Here is a 19084-nt window from a genome sequence, read left to right as displayed (position 1 = left end):
TGCAATAGTGATCCGCTGGGGATAAATTCATAATCGTATGTCAAGCTATAGCAGCTTTTCACTTAAAGGCTTACACTTCATTTCTCACAGACTTAGAGAGACTGTTAGGTTCACTCGGGGACTGTAAGTACTCAACTCCTGTAATGTCTTTTAAATGCGGGATCCATTTGAGTGGGCAGGAATCCGATAACGAGCCAAGAGTGAAAAAATAAAACTTATAAAAGCCTGCTGGACAGAATGCTGACAAGAACTATTTAAATCTCAAAACTTGATGTACTAAATTCTAGGATCTTGGTCTGTTTTAAATTACTTAGCATTTGTTGTTTCTATTGTGTTTCTCCATGACAGGCTGTGTAAACTAACAGTACTTAGATTAACAAAATTATTTAGGCTGCTAATTTTACTTGCAATACTTTTTAAATCAGTAAGGCTAAAGAAGATTGGGAGTGTATGACTTGAGACCAAGGAAGGCTAATTTGTGAAGTTGTTCAGGATATTTCCATTTGTGTGTGACAACAATAGGATATTGTTGTTGGTTTCTTATTTTGAATGCTGTTAAGCATCAAACCAGAACAGGCAGTCCTCATGCTGGCTCCTCTGCGTACTAGCCTTAAGCTATAGATGAAGTAACTTGTACAACTAATAGGTGTAACAAGTGGTACCTGTGTGAATATGAGTGTTTGAGGAAGAAGAGGAGGAGATCTGACGGCAAAGGTGGAAGGTGATGTTCCAGGAATATAAATTTTTGCAGAATTTTAGAATTTCAGTCAAATAGTTACTGAAGGCAGGACTATTAGATCTACTCAAAGTGAGCTATTTGATTGACCATGCCCATTTTCCTTCTGTGTGTGGTTAAAAGAGTTATTAAATTTGGTTTGCGTTCTTCCCAGAGTGTATGCATTACCATAATACCTGTTAAGCCTTCAAATTTTTCCTTACTTCACAGTGACACTGACTGGATTCTGATATTACAGAGCTCTCCATAGGCCTGGAGGCAGGAGTGCAGGAGTAACTCGAGTGCTTCTGTGGGCCCTGATTTCGCTGGCTTTCCTGGAGAAAGCAAAATTTTACCATGTCTCATTGAAGATGGCTCTTCAAGGAAATGACTGCAGGCGTGTGTGTCAGGATGTCCGTGTCTCCAGTGCTGCAGCTGGGGCTTTTCAGCTGGTACCGAGCAGCTGCATAGTATCAGTAGCAGAACTGGTTAGAAGTTGTGTTTTAAACTAATCACAGTTTTTGTTCCCCGTAGACAATGATTTTTCTGAACCCTCCAAAACTGTTTTATTTTAATATGGAACTATTGAATATTGTTGAGGTATTTGCACTTTCATGTGTATTTCTTTTTCCTTGTTGACTGGCTTCCCGACTATTGTGTGTCTTTCACAAAGCAATGTAGCTGAGCGATGTCATGTGTTCATTCATTTTTGTCTGAAGTTGGTGTCTTGTGATGGAAATAATTGTGTGGCCTACGGAAAACACTGCTGAAGCATTCTAAGTGTTTTTTACACTTTTTTCCCCCCAGATTTTAAACTTCCTCCTCTAGAAGCTGGGGAGTAGCTTTTAAGTGGGGCAGGGGGGTTGGGGAGAGAATCCAGCATAGTTTTGACTAGCTGGAATTAATGCTGGTAATGTAAAGAATCATCTTCTGAAAGAGGGACTTAAAGGGACTCTAAGAAGAGCCATCAGATATTTAATGATTTCATGCATTTTGAATCCAATATTCTTAACAAATGTAAGGGTTACTGGTTGTAGTTGTACCTAAAAAATCTATCCATTGATAGTCTCTACTTTCTGTTTTCAGCTGTTTGCATATTAGTGTTGCAAACTGCTCTTCAGCTGTCATATTTCAAACAGAAGTGGCTGCTTGTCATTAATATTATAAAGGTCTCTAATTTTTCAAGCATGTCATGATGATTAAGAAATACAAACTCTGAGCTGAGCTGAGAGATGTTATTGAAAACTATATTTTGTTTTTCTGAAACTGATGAAACTGACTGGCTAGTGCATGAAGAAATTGATTACTGAGAAGCTGTTTTTTGCCCCCCAACATAGCAATTCTGCAGACATCTTTGGCATCTCTGCAGCTCTCCTTTACACATAGGACCGGTGAATTTAACACAGTTGTCCAGATGAGTTTCTTGTGTCACCAGTTAGGTCTGATGAAAGTATAAGTCGGCAGATTGCTTCAAGAACATAGGGTAGTAGTGCATACCAGATAACGGTAATGTTCACTGATTGCCTTCAGTAGAAATTGGAGAGAACGTACAGATATAGTTGATTATGAAAAAGTTTAGACTGGAGATTTGAAGCTTTCTAATATCAGAGCAGTGAGGTTCCTGCAGAGCCTTCTAGTAGGAATAATGTTGTCAAGAAACAGAATTGCTTTTAAGATCAAGTGTAACAGAATTGCAAAAAGGAATGCTTCGACACAGTTGCTGTTTTTTCAGGGAGATGAGCTTTCTGGATGGGAGATGCCTTGTAGTTCAGTTTTCCAACTCTGTCATGGACCTGCCAAAAGACTTTGAAGTTCACCTTCAACATATTTCTTTTGCTGTCTGGAAGCTCTTCAGTGACCAGATTGCATGTACATGGAGAGCTGCACTGGTACCACGGTCTTGATTGAGCTGCTATTCAAGAGTTTAGTAATTACCGATTATGGCATTATTTCTTTACTTGTGGTCGTTCTCCTACATCTAAAGTCCGTTCTAATTAACTTTATTTGCAGAGGATTTATAGTACTTTATCTGCAGCTGTCTTACTTTCAGCTGCTGTACCTTGGCTTTGAACAAGGTCATCTACTCAAAGGCTTCTCTTCTCATTGAGCTCGTGTCTGTGTCTCAGTCTTTCCATGCTTACTTTACTTCCTTTCATCAAAGCTGGGTTTTAGTCTGTCTGTAACGTCAGCTCCTGCATCAGCATTGACTTAACTTGGCTAAATCTAGATTTAATCTTCAGTCTAGATCCCCTCTCTCTTCCTGTTTTCTTCTGTTGCTCTTGCTCATGTCCAGGACTGAGCTCCCAGGCTGTATGTCTCCGCTTCCTGTTCCTCGTGCTGCTAAGCTGAGACTAGGTTTCCGTGCTTCTTGATCCATAAATTTTATGAAAGCTCATAAAACTAAATTAAAGAGCGAAAATATCCTGGATTCACTGATCTGACTGTATCAAGGTACACGTGTGTGCGCAGTGCAGCCCCCACAGTGCTGTCTCGGAAGGGTGGCTGATGGCGTGTGTGATTCCTCCAGCTCTGCTTTGTGTCAGCAGCAGGACTGCAGGAGCTGCACAAGTGCTGTGGAGGGCTCCATCGATGTAAGCGTGGGTTGTACAGACACCGTTAAATCTCTGCCGTGACAGAAGGGGAAAGCTTCAGAGCACTTGAAAGGGAAAACCTGGGAATTAGTTCTGAGGAGAGGGGGTGTTAAAACTAGGGACAGTTTTGTGAAGGATGGAGTGGTGATTTGTGGAGGAATATTTCCATGCACAGAGGAAACCTGACAGACATGTGAGGACACATACTGGCTGAGGACAGGGAAAAGGGGCTAGTGGAAAGTTGATCTTTCCAGATTGGCAATGAGTCTACTGTGAGGTTTCAAAGTGGGCTGTGGGATGTAGTAAAATAAGGTAGTTTGGACACGTGTGACCTACGTCAAAAACATTGCTGTGCCAGTTTATGCTTTTGAATTAACTTTAATGTTATTTTTAAGAAAGGAGGCTGTGTTCTTGACTGCTGTTTTTTGGAGTTTTTTGTTTGTTGGGTTTTTTTTAGGATTTAATTGCTTGTTGGATTTGACTTGTAGCCACACCTGATATTTTAATGTCAGTGTTGTGTTATAACTGCAGAGAGTAAGCATTTGTACAAATTTTGGGACAGTCATATCAGTGAAGACAGACAACGATGATAAAAATAAACTGTTCCAGGAAAATTACAGCTTCAGTGGGAAAGGGAAGATACGGCATATGTGAAGTTCTAACTTTAGTAATTAGGCTTTTGTTTGATGATAGTTTGGATTGATTGGGTGGAAATAATAAATTTTGCTGTCAGTGAATTCTCAGGATCAACCAGTTCTGTAATTCATGGTATTCCTTACTTTGCTGCAGGTTCATGTATTTACATCTTGAAATACTGAATTTCCTTCTCTTCTGAAGTCAGTACACCAGAAAAAAGAAAACTTTAAAGCGGCAAGCAGAGAGCTTTTTGTGAACAGTGATTACAGCTTTTATTTGTACAGCAGGATAACTTCTCCCTTTGGATTCAAGCATAATGTTCTGGAGTGCCTGGTATTTGTGAATACTTCTATATGGAATATCAACAGCACTGTGGAAGTGATTTAGTTTTACCCAGAGGTTTAAAAATCAGAGGCCAGAAAACATTTTCATCTTTATATTGTTCTGAAAATCCATTTCAACTTCAGAAATGGCCTCCTGCTAGGTATAATAGGTCTTAAAAAGGGAATTAAGGTTTATGAAGCATATGCAAATCTTCATGTGGCACAGCTGGTAGGAATAACCTGCATGAGAACATCCAGGGAAGTGCTTTATGCTGTGGCCAGGGAACCCAGGGCTGTAAGTACAGGGCAAGAGCAGCACTGTGCCATCGCTGGTCATACAAACGATTGGTTCATTCAACTTTGATTTAATTTGATCCTTTTTTAAAATAATTTTTCTTTTCTGCTTGTCTACTTGATTATGATGAGGAAGTAAGTGTTACTATTTGTTGCCAGTCTAGGACCCTGAATGCACACCTATTTCGGTACTGTTAGGACAGCACAGTGTATCAAAGACACCATCCCTCTGGTACTAGGTGCTGGCATTGAGGCTGCTGGTTGATCCGACAGCAGTGGTGAGGAGCAGTGAGAGGTAGGCTGTTGGAGAGAGCTGGTGGGAAGATACTGGCATCTAATGTGAGTACAGTTCACATCATTTGCCTAGAAGGTTCAACCTGCAGCTCTGTCCTAATAAGTGATAGATGAGCTGTGAGCTCTGTGGTTATGGGCCGTATTTTCGACATAGTGCCTAATGCCATGCTCCCTTGGTTTGTGGTTAGGGCCTTTACTGGGGACTGCAGTATGACCACTGGTAACGAGACAAGGGGATGTGACACTGCTTACTGCGTTTGCTGCCCGCCCATGGAGGATACCACCTCACTGCTGCTCTCCCTGTGCTGCCTAGATGAGGAACTTAAGCTGTCTTGTTTAAGCCAACCCTGCTTTTTGGTTATGGTCTTAGCTGTACCAACTGTTTGCTCTCCTTTTGCAGCACAGACATCTGAGCCACTTGACAGTCAAGTCCTCAACTGCTGCAGTTTAGAGCATATGGTTGAAGGTAAATTGTTGCCAGTTTTGGATTGTTTAAAGACACTGCACTGTGAACGGTGGCAGTTTAGGAAATGAGTGATGAGCAGTTCAGATCTCCAGGCGGGGTCAACAGCTGGGACCAGTATCTTCATCAGCTATCTCATCCCTGCTTATCAATCAGGTCACTGAATACCTAAAACTGAGTGATGCTAATACCTCCTTGCGTGCTCACAGTGCATGGAAACAACAGGTTACACCGGCTTTACAGCATTTAAGCATTGGTTCTGCATGTCTTCTATTTACAGCTGTAACTACTAATTATTTTTTAAATTAATCATTACTTAATAAACCTGTGCTGATTTATCATAATTGGATCTATAAATTCATTTCTAATGGCTAGACGCTTGAATTTCAGCAGTCCCTTCCCTAAGGCCACATTAGTCAGCATGAGCTCAGACTGATACGTAGACATATTTTTTTCCAAACTCATAAGGAAGTATAAAAAATTTATGATGTTGCTTTAACAAGACCCACTGGGACTTGGGATTATTTATCTAAGCCCTTGTTAAAGACAAAAACTTCTCTATGTTTAGCCATGCAGAGCAAAGCTGCTCTTCAGACAGTCCAGAGCACTTTAAAATGAAGAGAATTTGATAAACGTAGAACTGAAATCATGAAGAGAAGGATGAAGGATCTTTCCTCTGTATCCCTTTACTGCAAAGCCAAAGTTACTATTAACCGCTAATATAAAAAGAAAAATGGAGTGACAGCACCTCTTGAATTTTAAGGCCATTTCACTGTACTAGGAACCAGCAGGGGAAGACTTTTATCATTGTTAGAAGGAAACTACTTGTGACACTGAAGAAAAAAACAGAAGATGAAAAAGATCTGTCTCATTCTTTACAGGAGGATTAATTCTCCTGTACAATTAAGCTGATTTCTTTACCTCATTCTTCAGCACCCAAATCTCTGTTCTTTCTCTGTGAGGTAATTTTTACTCATGTATACCTCTGTTGGGACCTCAGTTTAGTGTCCCCCTACTGCCTTCTCCTAGGAAGCTATAGGAGGAGAATTAAATGGAATGTATTTCATGAGGTACTTTGTGTTTAACTCCCTCTTGTTTTCTTTCAGTAACTAGGAAATTGAAGTGTTTCTAAGGGCTTGGAAATTAAAAATCTCATATAAAATTAGACCATTTAATTAAATTATAAAAATTGAAACTAATATTTTTAGGAAAAATATTTTACAAGAGGCTATAGTGTGGTTGGTAGGAAGTTTTAAGTTACAGATTTTCAAAGTAACAGAGTTGCTTTAGACATTTCCACTTCTGTAAATCTGAGCAATCTGTATATCCAGAAACTTTAAAATGTTCTTTGTTTCTCTCAAGAAATTAGCCATCTATATACTGAGCATGACATTCTAGTGCATGGAATATCCCTTTGGCCAGTTTGGGTCAGCTGTCCTGGCTGTGCTCCCTCCTGGCTTCTTGTGTACCTGCTCACTGGCAGAGCATGGGAAACTTGAAAAGTCCTTGACTTAGAGTAAGCATTACTTAGCAACAATTAAAACATTAGTGTGTTATCAACATTATTTTCATACTAAATCCAAAGCACAGCATTGTACCAGCTACTAAGAAAAAAATTCACTCTATCCCAGCTGAAACCAGGACACTGATGAAGCCCCAAACCATTACCTTTTTTCTCTTGAATATTTTTTTTTCTGCAGCATCTGTGAGATTCTAGAATTTGTCAATAATGGGTATTGAAACTGGGCACACGACACAGTTGCTGCTACTCTGTAGATATTTTAATCAGATTTACCAATTTAGAAATCATCTGGTAGCTGTTTTGGACAAGTGACCCACGTATTTTTGGACTGACTTCAGTAATGTCTTGGTGAGAAGAGGAGAACTTCAAACAGATGAAACTGGAAACAAGTCAATCGCAGCTGAAATTAGAAGCTGAAATAAAATAATTCTTGAATTTGTGTTTGTGCTGCTTAGAATTATTATAAGAGTTCGAGAATGGTACTTGTGGTCTTTAAATCTTGGACACTGATACTTGTTCCTTTTGAAATAGATAACTAATAAAATTCCTTGCTAAGGTGGTGCAGCTTGGTTCACTGCCCCTATTTTCATTATGAGAAGTTTTGCTCCTATTTGAAAGCTAAGTTCTTTACTGTCTGCAGCTTTAAACTTCTCTTATGCATTTGCTCTTTGAATAATTTGCTCATCTGAGAACTGAAGGGGTGAATGGAAGCGAATTGAATGCCGTTTCAAATGAGACAAGTCTTTTATTTCTTAAGCACCGTGGCAATCATCTGACCCTTAACGACTCCAGGCAGACCACTGGTGAGGTTTTTGCAATCTTTCATTCTGAACTAGTTCAGATTTTTTTTTTGTATTTGATCTGCCATGCCACTGTTTTGAATGATGTATTTGGGCTTTTTGATTGCCTGTTTATCAATTTTTCACATTTTGCATGGTGTGAAGTAATTCTCAGATGCTGAATGTAGCATTTGTACATGGGCAAGTTTTCTGTTGAGGTAAAGCATCCTTGTATTTGTGATAGGTTACTTGACACCATATGTTTTATGTTCTGCAATATAACATCTCTTTTGGATCATTTTTAAATTAAGGTTATAGTTTCAGGATGAATTGTAAAGAAACCTCAGGAGAGTAGTGCTATTGATAGCAACTGGGCACTCAAAACTCAGGACATGCCCGTATTGATAAATGTCTTCCTCCTGAGTCTTCCTCATATATTTTGATTGGAGTTTCCAACCTGTGGGAGGGAAAGGAGTGAGGAAAGTGTCTGTAAAATCATTCCTGTAGGAAAGTTTTGTGGAAGTGTAGCCCAGGTGAGAGCAGAGTCATTTTGTGTTTTCTTTGGGGCTTCTGCTTGGTGTCATGATGCCTGGAGGGGCTGAGAGGCAGCCTGTTGTCTCAGTCTCCAGGTGGGAAGGTAGGCTAAGTACAGGAGATGCTGGCTACTGTGCATACAAGTAGGAAGGTGAATAGAGGTAACAAGCAGAGTTGTCCTTTGATAAGGTTCTGTAAGTTCTTGAGGTTGGTTTACGGAAAAAGTACACTGAGGCAAATAATGTTCTCTTTCTCTGGGGAAATGAAATGTGTGTAACTACTTTCTGTCTGCCTCACCGGTTACCCCCACCCTCCTTCTCTTGCCCCTGACTTTTAAATACATTGGACAATTTTGGAGATAAACAGTCGGAATGATACTGTTCACACAATTTCTGTAAAACAGGTGGCTGTATAGAGGAGGGCATCCTTGTTAATCCCCCAATGACAAAAAACTGTAGGTTGAAAACAATGGTTACAAGAACAATCTGCTGAGGAAGGCAGCTGGTCCACCAGACATCGCTAGTCCCATGAACAGTTGGAAATGTATCCTTGAACCTACACAAATCTTTCAAGGGTGCACTGTTTAGAATTACTGTGCGTTTACTGTAGAGTAGCCATATTGACGTCAGCGGTTGCTGTGAAGGAGCTTCTACATAGTAGTTTTTTCTTCTACAGCCCTACTGTGCACTTCTGCCCTTTAGGAAATGAGTGTTATTAGAGGCTGCTTACTCCCATTTGCCAGGGCAGTGGCCCTTCTTTTTTCTACATACTTGAAGTGCTGGAAGGTTAAATAAATAATAGAAATTAAAAAAAAAAAAAGAGAGATGTAACCTCAGAATTTGAGTACTGGGTTGATACATGCTGGGAAGGGAGGCTTTTTAGGTCAGTGGTGCTGCTGCTCACATTTGATACTCCTTGTAAGTGAGATTGCACCAGTCAGGCTTTTAGCCATAGGTCAATAGCACAGTGCTCTCTGTCCTCTGCATCCATCCCAAGCACAGTAGTCTACAGTTATTGCCATACATTAGGGAAATTATGAGCCATCTCTTCTAATGTAGAGTAAGATGTATCCAGGAAGGAATCAAGAGGTGCTAAAGGTGAAGAAAAGTATTTTGAGGAGCAGGCAAAGCTATCCATTCATTCTGAGTTGTAGGCATATCCAAGAAAACTGCAGTCTAGAGTGAAGAACTGTTGCCAGTCTAGATGGTGATGACCATCAGCAGTGCCGTCCTCCAATATGGTGAATTATCAGCAGTGATCTGGCTACAACAATCCAATCTTTATTGTTTTCAAAAAATTACTTGAATTCTTTCCACCTGGGATGCAGTAAGACATTCAAAAACTGCAGCTTAAAGCCTTAACACAGCGGTTAAAGTGAAGAAGCACATTCTAAAGCATTGGCCATGCAGTTTTTATGAGAGTAATTCACTTCTTTTAGTGGGACCATGTTGCTTTGCTGCTGAGAAGTCTGCAATTACATTGTACTTTGGAGCTGCACCAGCAATTCTGCACAGTTTGGATGTTCAAGAACGGTCACAGCAGACTTTAGGCAATGCCCAGCAAGAGCCAAGCTCCTATGCTTTTCTTGGTTTTGTAGAACTTATAAATTAATATGTGAGTTCTGCTCTTGCACCCAGCTCGGCTAAAATAACATAGGGAATTGTAAAAAGTAGTTTCAAGGAAACACATCGTGAACCTGTTGAATTCTGTCTGCCATGTTTTCTTTGTATTATGTCTATATATTTGAGCATCAGAAGCCCAGCAGGAGCTGTTTTCTCCATGAGCTTGTATTCCTCGGTCAGATGCTCTAAAGCAGAACTTCATTGTAACTGATGAAGATTTGCTGCAGTTCTCTGCTTTTACAGCTTCAGCTTTTGCCACAAACTCTTAATCTGGCAGATGAATGAAGAAAGGATTTCTCTCCCCATAGGCAGTTGCTGTTACGGGTTGGCTCTGTGGATGGAGCTGTCGCTGCCACTCTACGCGCTGTGCTTTTACTGGTAGAACATTTCCTGGGAAGTACCTGGCAGGCTTGGGATTTTATGTCCAAGGTCAGTTCCTGCAAAATTAAAATTCCTTTTTCTCTTCATTCTACAGTCAGCCTATTTTTGCTTACCTGGTGCTGAAACTAAATAAAGATGATAGTTATACCCACTGACCATCTGTGCATGGTTTGAGTACTGTTATGAATTTTAAGTTTAGTACATTTGCAAGTGTTTGTGGTCCCACACATCTAGGTGTCCCATCGAATGTAAATCCGCTTTAGACATTGTCACTTGATTTAGCTTTTCATACGTTCCTTTTAGATATTATGACTCTTCAAATAAAAGGTTGCAGAATAGATGAGCACCTGCTAATCCTTCCATGGGATGTTTAAGCTTTATTTCAGTGATTCTTGCAGCTGAAATTCTGTTTTGTCTTCTGCAGAGACTGTACAGTTTGTGCTGTTTTGCAGTGGAATGAAAATACTTTATGGGTGATAGGGTTTGCAATTTAAAATTAATACTTTTGAAATTGCATAGCAGCCAGCTGGAGGAGGGAAGGCAATGTGGAAAAGCAGTTGGTGAACACCCAAAAATCTATAGTCCGGAGAAGTATGTTGAGTATTACTTTTGAAATCATATGCTCCAGGGCAAAGATACTCCTGGACAGGATTAAAATCTCGAGATTTATTTCCATGCAAAATGATGCATTATGTCAGGATAGCTTTCTGTGCTTCAGAGGAATAATCTACTTGTAAACAACCTTGTCTGCCTTGGCACAATATACTGACACTGTTGTTTGGTTTTCTGGTTTGCCCTTTACCACTTTCAAAAAAAAATATTTGAATTCTGTGGGCTATTCACAGGCTTTTATTCGTGCTAGTAGCATTTTTTAATAACTGTACCAAAACCAGTGTAGTTACATTTAAGTTAATATAGGACAGTTGAGTCTAATAAAAATGTTGGTTAGTGTGAAACAAAAGAAAGAGAATTTGGCCTGTACTTTACAGGTTGAGATAGGCAGCTTTTACTTCTTCTCTGACTTCCCTTAAATAGTTCAAAATAATCAAAACATGTCAAGAAGTAGTAAAATAATTTAAAATTCAGAAATAAAAACAGTGTAGTTGCGATTCATATGCAGTTTTCTAATGCACACAGAATAATTGAATCCACTGTCTTTTAATGTACTTTTTAGCAGGAGTTGTCCAATCTATGCTACATATTGGAGTTAGAAATGAGAAAACGGTGTGTGGAGTATCTATTTTAAATCACAGAAGCATTCATTGGAACAAATAGCATAATTTTACTTCAAAGGCCCTTTGAAACATTACAAGAACATTTGATACTTCTTATGTCAGCCCTTCTGAAAAATATTATGGCAATGGGCAGACAGTACTCTGTTGAGGTTAAATTTGAATTTTCATTATAAGCCTTTCCTGTTAGTATTAAATAACTTGTCCTTTTCAAATGGTGTCACACTGAAATTCAAGAAGGACTTACATTTTGTAGAATAAGGTATTTTTAAGCCTGCTGAATTGTTTTTGTAGCGGATTTCTAGAAAACTTCTTTTTGACCTGACTCCAGAATTGCATAGTTTTTTCCATTCAAAATATGCATTAAAAAAAAAGACAGAAGACTGTTAATAATGGTCACATGCTTCTGTATACAGCTATTATATCTGTTTATATTAATTTATAGAAATACACATAATTGTGTAATAATATGAATATATATGATTAATATATAATTCTGTATACTCTATTGAAGTCTACGTACTATATAATAGATATATGATGTAACTTTATTATAAGGATGATATATCTGTAAATTTCTTATAAGAATGCTTTATAGGAGAGAGTACTTAAGACTACTTAAAGTATAGAAGTTCAGTTAAATAAAACTTCATCCTGTTTCTATAGTGATGAACTGAAAAAAATTAAGGTTTAAAACTTAGAAATGGAGCTTCTGTTGTGGGCCACTGCAGTCCATTGCAATAAATCTGAAAAAGCCCCTCCCTCATGTGAATCCCTAGATCATTAGCGTCTGTCTTCTTACTTCCCTTGATACGTTGCTCTTCTCTTACTCACTTCATTGCAAGGACACCAGTGGCTTAAATTTCTGTTCTTCCCTTTGTTGTCTCTTATGAGACATTAAATACACATTCGTTTAGGAAACCACGCAAGTAGTATAGATCCCAGGGAAGATTTGCTCAAAACCCACACAACATTCCCAGCTACTGAGGATGTATAATAAACAACATTAGAACAAGACTGCAGATGTTTGTTTTAGAAGGGAAGCAGTGATTCTGTAAAGAAAGTTGGGTTTTGTTTTGTATTGTTTTTTCCAAAGGAATTTGCTGTAGGCTGTGTAAGCACTGTACTTCTTAGTGTTCCATATTATTTAAATTTTGGCAAGAGTTAGGTAGCTAATGAGCATGCATTGATTTTTATGTCATTTTTAGATCACTGCAAGGATAATTAAAAGTATAAATAACTTAGCCTCCCGGTATATTAAGTATATAGACACATCATCAACCATAATTTAGAAATGTTTTTAGATTAAATAATTTTTACAAATAGTTGTTTAATTTAGCAGGTTTGTCCTTTGGTTAAGTAAAGTCATCTGTCATTTATATCAGAGCTGTAGCTCGTGGAAAGGCAGCCTTAACAACATTCAGTGAACTCTCAGACTCAGGGCTGAGTTTCTGTCAGCTTTTATATTGGATTCTTCAGCACGGCCTTGATTCAGCGAAACACTGAAGCCATAGCTAATAACATAGTAATCTCCTTCAAGGATTTCACAGCATTTGCAGCCCTAAATGCAGAGCGCATTTACGTAGATCATAACTAATCAAGTCAAGTTAATTCAGTGCCTTGGTAGGAACAGTCAGTAGTCCTCTGAGTAAGAGCTTTTTCATTTTACAGTTTTCAGCTGTGTAGACTACCCTAAGTTCATGTATTTATAGAAGTAGTCTGGTAAATCAGAGGTGGTGGTGGGGATGCTTTGGAAAGGAAAAAAGGGCTTACCTGTTCCGCCTGAAAAGCAGACTTATTTTGCCTGTTGCTGTGACAGTTGCATTTTGAAGTGAATCTCTTGTATAATGGAGGGTGATTACTAGCCATAAATGGCACTGATGGAAGAGGCCTTCTTTTGAAAGAAATGCAGTCTAGTGAGAAGTCTGGTCCAGTTTTTGAAAATCTTGTGAGAATCCTTATCATTTTTTCCTGGTTTTGAAATACAAAGGTTTCTCTTGCTTCACTGACGTGCTGTGAGTATTGTGTTTTTCACGAAGACTTAGGACATTATGGGTGGGTTCCATAACCTGATGGATGACTCTGTCTGTTTGCTAGTACTTATATCAAGGAATTAGGAAATAAATGTATTTCATGATTTTGGTGCCTTAAACCTTGTATTTTAAAGGCACAGTTTTCAAATGTTACTCTGAACTATGTAGGCATTTAGCAATTCATTGGGATCAATTCCATAACGAGCAGTGGAGAAATACCATTCTCTGATGCATGATGAATCAAATGTGCTTATCTGAAAACATCATGATCAATTACTTCTACTGGAGAAGTAATTGTTCTATCTTTAGTCTTACCTGAGTAGTTGTTTTCAAGTTTTGCTCATCTCTGCTTTCAGAATTAATTGGTTGAATTTCAGATAACAGCTGCTGATTATTTTTTTTTTTTAAAGAAATCCAAATTTCCCTGGATTTCCCACTCTTATCGGCTAAACAGCTTTGAAAATACCACTTCAGTTTCTAAAACGTCTTTCACGTATCACTGTACGAATTTTACTTTCCTAGCTGTATTTCTTTGACTGGTTATCGGAATGTGACAATCATACCATGCCCTAAATTTCTCCTTCAAATAACCCCTTCCTTAGAGAAAGCATTAAAAAATACAAGGGGGAAAATAGCTTCAGCCTTTCATCTTTGTTTCTTACTGGTTCTGAATGCTACATTCTGACAGTTCAGCACATAGCACATAGTTATTTCATATCAGCATCTAACACAGTAGCCAAGTGTCTTGTCCCTTGAGTAGAATTCTGTGTTCACTTTCTATCCTACTTCAGTTCTGAAATGTATGCCAGAAATATATTGAACAGTTTGATTAACATTCATCATATGCAGTTCTGTCTTTCTCAAAATGAAAGTTATGTCAAGGTTTTGATTATATCATTTAATTTCATGTCTGTTTGTTGTGTTTTCGTGGATGAAAGGAACTTGTAGATGGAGCAGAAGGGGCGAGTTTGAGGTGTTGCTTTGATCTGCAGAAGCTGCATCTCAAGTTTGGTAAACACTGGGAAGAGCTCTGACTCTTGGTATTACTGGGGATCTGTTCCATTATCACCAACCTTTGTTCCTGCCCCAAAACTTAAGAGGTTTTATTTTCCAGTTGTCCTGAACACACAAAATCGAGTGCACTTAAGTAAAAGCACTGAGTCTCAGTTTGGCTCACTCATTAGGGAGTATGGTAGGCTGTGAAGAACATGTTTACTTTGCTTATAGTAGTTGGTTTTGCTAGAAAGAAATGTCATATAGTTGAGCTTATGCTAATATTTTCCCAGGTAAGTATCACTTGATTAACCAGTATATATGTGGCTGAGCTCCATCAGCAGCTTTTCACTGTGGAGTAACTAATGTGGATTTCTCCTCACTGCTCAGACACTTGATTTTCAGGAAAACACGAAACTTCCCCAAACCTGATGTATTTGAGATCTTAAGAAAATTTGGTTGAAATAGGCTAAGAAGTTGAAGAGTTCTAGGGAAGGAGAGCATAACGAAAAGAGGAAAGGATGGAGTGACAGACAGGATGCTTAGAACTATTTGGGTTTTCCTGTTGGTGAGAACACTGGCAGGCAAAACTGGATGATAATGATTTACAGAGGTGGATTTAATGTCCTGTGAACAAATTCACTCTGACATGCCCTTTTCTTAACTTAGAGCATGCTCCTAGTTTGGACCATTTTACTGAGTATGTTTTACTACATCTCATTGTTTTAAACCCTGGTTTCTAAAGCTGAGTCATATCTCCCTCAAACACTGTCAAGGTCAATATGTAGTGGTGAGATTTTACCTGTCATAAAGCAGATGCAGTCTTGCACCCTGTGATGACTTAGAGAATCTGTGTAGAATTTATGAATTTTATTGATACTGAGGGTCATAATTATTGGTTTTTTTGTCAAACTAGGAAGTCCAGAATCTCAAAACTTCTTTGCAATGTGGAAAAGTTGAATGTTTGCAGAAGGAGGAACTTGAAATAGCATTATTTCTCTTGTTAACCTCACCTTTCTTCAGCTAATCTGTTTTACCTCCCCCTTATTCCTTTCAGCCAGCATAGCAAGCTATGCTGTCTGGGAATTATGCTGGCTCTTGCCTTTACTCACAAAAGGGCCAGGCTTGGCCCAGCCTGCTTTCTCTCAAGGGAAGTTTAGAAGCAAGAATTCATTGCTGAGTAAAGGTATTGAAGAGCAGGGGAACAGAGCACATGCATGCTAAATTCTGTCTACATCTAAAGTTACCATGTACACATCTGAGTCCTACTGGTTTCCTTCCTGTCTTCTTCCTCAGCCCTCCCAAAAACTCCTTCTGACAATTTGCCCTATCTTAATGTCAAATTGAGTTGTTCTATTTTTTAAGATCAGCAGAGCAAACCACAGTTTTTGTTTGCCTGGCCACAGAAGTCTCAGCCAGCTCAGACTGTAGGCATTTGGGATTGGTCTGGGAGGAAGCACTGAGCTGATGGGCTGAGTTGTCCTCTGTGGGGGCTCAGTTTATGGGGAGCACTGGCAGCCAGTCTACCTCTTTCGATAGCAGCTGGAAGTGAGACAACTCTCCTTATACAGAAAGGTTCTGTGAAACTAAGGTGAAAAAACAGGGGGGGGGGGGGGGTGGCTGTTTTGTTTTGGTTTGCTTTTCTTTTATGCATAGATGTTTTTCTCCTTCCTCCACAATGGAAAAATACTCCCAAGAGTAACAGGGGTAAAGAAGAACAAAAGAAATGATCCAATAAAGCAGTAACTTCCCACAACCACTTGTGTTAAATGCCATAAAGACTAATTCCTGACTTGAGTGTTCCTGGAGCAGTAAGTGCTAGGACACACATGGTTTGTTTGTAATAAGGGAATACACTGGGATTGTTTCAGGAAATACTAATAACTGAACCATTAATAAACAAGAAATGCAATATAATTAGTCTAGATGTCTTTATGCAGTCTTTTCCTCAAATAAACTGGCCACAAAATTATGAAATCATGAAGCTTTGGACATGGAAGTGTAGCAAGCATCGTCTTCTAAAGTGATGCTCTCAGATCAGCTGAGAATAATTGGTGTCTGTCTTGCTCTGGAGTATCTGATACTAGCTGCTCAGGTAAAATTATTAAACTAACTGGATCACTGATCAGTCTGACAGTATGTGCATTAAGAAAGAAACAAGCCTGAACAATAGAAAGTGGAACGTTCTTGTGTTTTGAGCTAATCTTGTTGAACTAATTGTGTTCTTCAGCATGTGGTAGCAGGAACAGTTTATCCAAGTGTGCTTTCAAAATGTTTTTTTTTATGACTAGCTCTAGAAATACTATTTATTTTAATACATCTAAAGAAGAAAGCTGTATAAAATGAACTGGGATTGCGTTTTCGCTTGGTATAAACTGTAATAAGGTTCCAGTGAGTGCATCATAAACATCAATTTTGAAAATCACGCCTGACCTCCTGTCTTTTCTGAAGTGAAAAGGTATTTTTCTTTCTAGAAACAGCATTGAAACTGGAGACACTGTGTTCTATGTAGAATACTCTCTATATAGACCACTATATGATGGGAAATTGTCAGTGGCAGATGAAATTTGTTTCAGAAACAATTAAACTTTAAATCAGAAACATGAGTGGATTGCTTTAATGTATGCTAGGTTTTCCTTTCACATTATGTATCCTTTTGTAAGGTTGGTGGTACGACTAAGGTACTGTAAACGCACTTTGTATTTCTGGTAAAACACTTAACAGTGACTTCTACAGGGAAAATCTTTTATCGCAATACTAGGAGATGTTCTTAATACTTATTTGGAACTTCAGTTTTCAATACATTTTTAGAAAATGAAATATTTTTTTCCCTTTATAGCCTTGCTGATGCATGGGAAGATGATATTGGAGTTCATCCTTTAAAGTTTCCATCAGAAACATGTTTGGAATTACTGTTGATACTGAGTTTGAGCACCAGCTCTCTGCCACCTTCGCTTCGATGCATGAACTCTTTTCAGGTGAGTAACGTCTGCTATTTCAATATAAAAGTATTACTTCTAGAAAAAAAAGAGAGATCCCTGGGGCCCATAAACCCTTTCAGAGTAAAGGTTTGTCTTCTATAGTCGTATGACTCTCCATTATATTAAATATAGCAATGGGGAACTTCTGGTAGTGCTGTTTCTTTCATTTGTATTAAATGAAGACTAAGGCAGGAAATGTTACTGGATTTTTAAACAGTGAATCACTGTTCAAATTAAGTTAGATGGTTAAAGAAATTTCATCAAATTTAGGCTGGAGTAGCTAGGATCATTATATAGAATCTTGCTGACTTTAAAAAAAAAATATCTCAGAAATTGAGTGAAGCATTCACAGTTTTGTCCAGTGTTCTCTGTATGTTACTTTTGAAGTTCTTCACAGCCATAGAAATTTTCGTAAGAAAATGTTGTTGCAGGCATGTTAAATTGTGTTTTGTATTTATCATGTGTCTGAAAACATACGATTTTAGCAAATGAAACACACAGACATCTCAATCCATGATGATACGGCATATCAATTCAACCTTTTTATGATGCTTTTGTCTTCTCTTGTAGTTACATAGTCCATCAGTTATGTATTGATGCAAAACTAAAGTAACCAGCTGTTGAGCAGTAAACATCCCTGAATTTGTGTTTGTCTTGACAGCTATAGAAGAATCATCATCTTAGTGGGAGTGAGTGTCCTAAACAGTTTATAGCATGAAATCTGGTAGCTTCTATTTGTCCATACTCCCAGTTTGTAGTTAAGGCACATTTAGTTAGTATTCCAGAGTTATGTTTACTGAAAAATAATCTTATTGTAGAATTGTGGAGCCAGAAAGAACATGGTCATGAACCAAATCAATTAATTGATTTTAATAGAGTTACACTGATGTACAGCTAAAACTTGTCTAGATGTTAGGAAATAAGTATGTACCGGCATTGTCTGCTCACTTTGCGTCTTGTGAGCTTGGTGACAGGGGATCTGTGTATGGTGAACTAGGGGATCTGTGTACAGCGAAATACTGGCTGTGTCAGCAGCCATTAGTCATTTCAACATTGTATTTAGTATCCAAGGTCAGAATTGTTATTGGCTTGTACATTCACAGGCCATAAAATTGAAGAATCTCCTGGATGCCAGCAGAGTGAGATTGAGAAAATTGCACATTTCAAAGATTGGCCAGTACTAGTTATCCATGCAGTTGAATATTCCACATTTCCTGTTAAGAAGTGAACATTTTGGTTGTGTAATCCAGGGGGATATATTATTTGTCTGTTACATTGCCGGTAATCTGTGGTAAAGTCTTCTCTGCTTTACCCACGATAGATTAAACAGGGAGTCCCTTCTTGTATGCTGAGGCTGTGTCCCGTCTTGTTTCTGTGCGTAGTCGGTCCCAGGTTGTGCCTTTAGGATTTCCTTTGATTTGTGTAGCTGGGTAGAGATAGGAAGTGATAAGTGACTGTCCAGTGGTGCAGAAATGAATCAGTAAATTCAGGAAGGGTTTTTACCTCAGAGTACACAAAACACCAGACTTTTCTTTTTTGCTTGCCAGACTCCATGATTGTGCTTGATTGCTCCTGGGTCATTTTAGCTTCGTGAGGCTGTCTGGAGTTGAACTGATGCCCTAGAGGCCCACCATGGAAGCAAGTCAGGGTAGGGTTATGTCACTGTGGGGTTGGAGGGCCCCATGCATCCC

General features: G+C 38.7%; 1 protein-coding gene across 5 annotated transcripts in view; it reads left to right on the top strand.

Annotated features, from left to right (window-relative positions):
- The window catches only part of UBE3D (ubiquitin protein ligase E3D), an 84485-nt gene that overhangs the window by 32274 nt on the left and 33127 nt on the right, over positions 1 to 19084 (top strand). For 3 of the 5 annotated variants that reach the window (XR_008748073.1, XM_055810337.1, XM_055810336.1), the window contains exon 9: positions 17252 to 17390. Coding sequence is in view for 4 of the 5 variants with exons in the window: in XM_055810337.1 (XP_055666312.1) it covers positions 17252 to 17390 (139 nt within the window). In the remaining variant the exon portion in view is untranslated. Of the gene's footprint in view, positions 1 to 4095; positions 5226 to 5253; positions 5650 to 17251; positions 17391 to 19084 lie in introns of those variants that run through there. The other 2 variants (XM_055810340.1, XM_055810338.1) reach the window with 2 other exon arrangements.

This window comes from Falco peregrinus, chromosome 7 (assembly GCF_023634155.1).
Source record: "Falco peregrinus isolate bFalPer1 chromosome 7, bFalPer1.pri, whole genome shotgun sequence".
NCBI lineage: Eukaryota > Metazoa > Chordata > Aves > Falconiformes > Falconidae > Falco > Falco peregrinus.
Note: the sequence above shows the minus strand (reverse complement) of the source record. Positions and strands in the feature narration are given on the sequence as shown.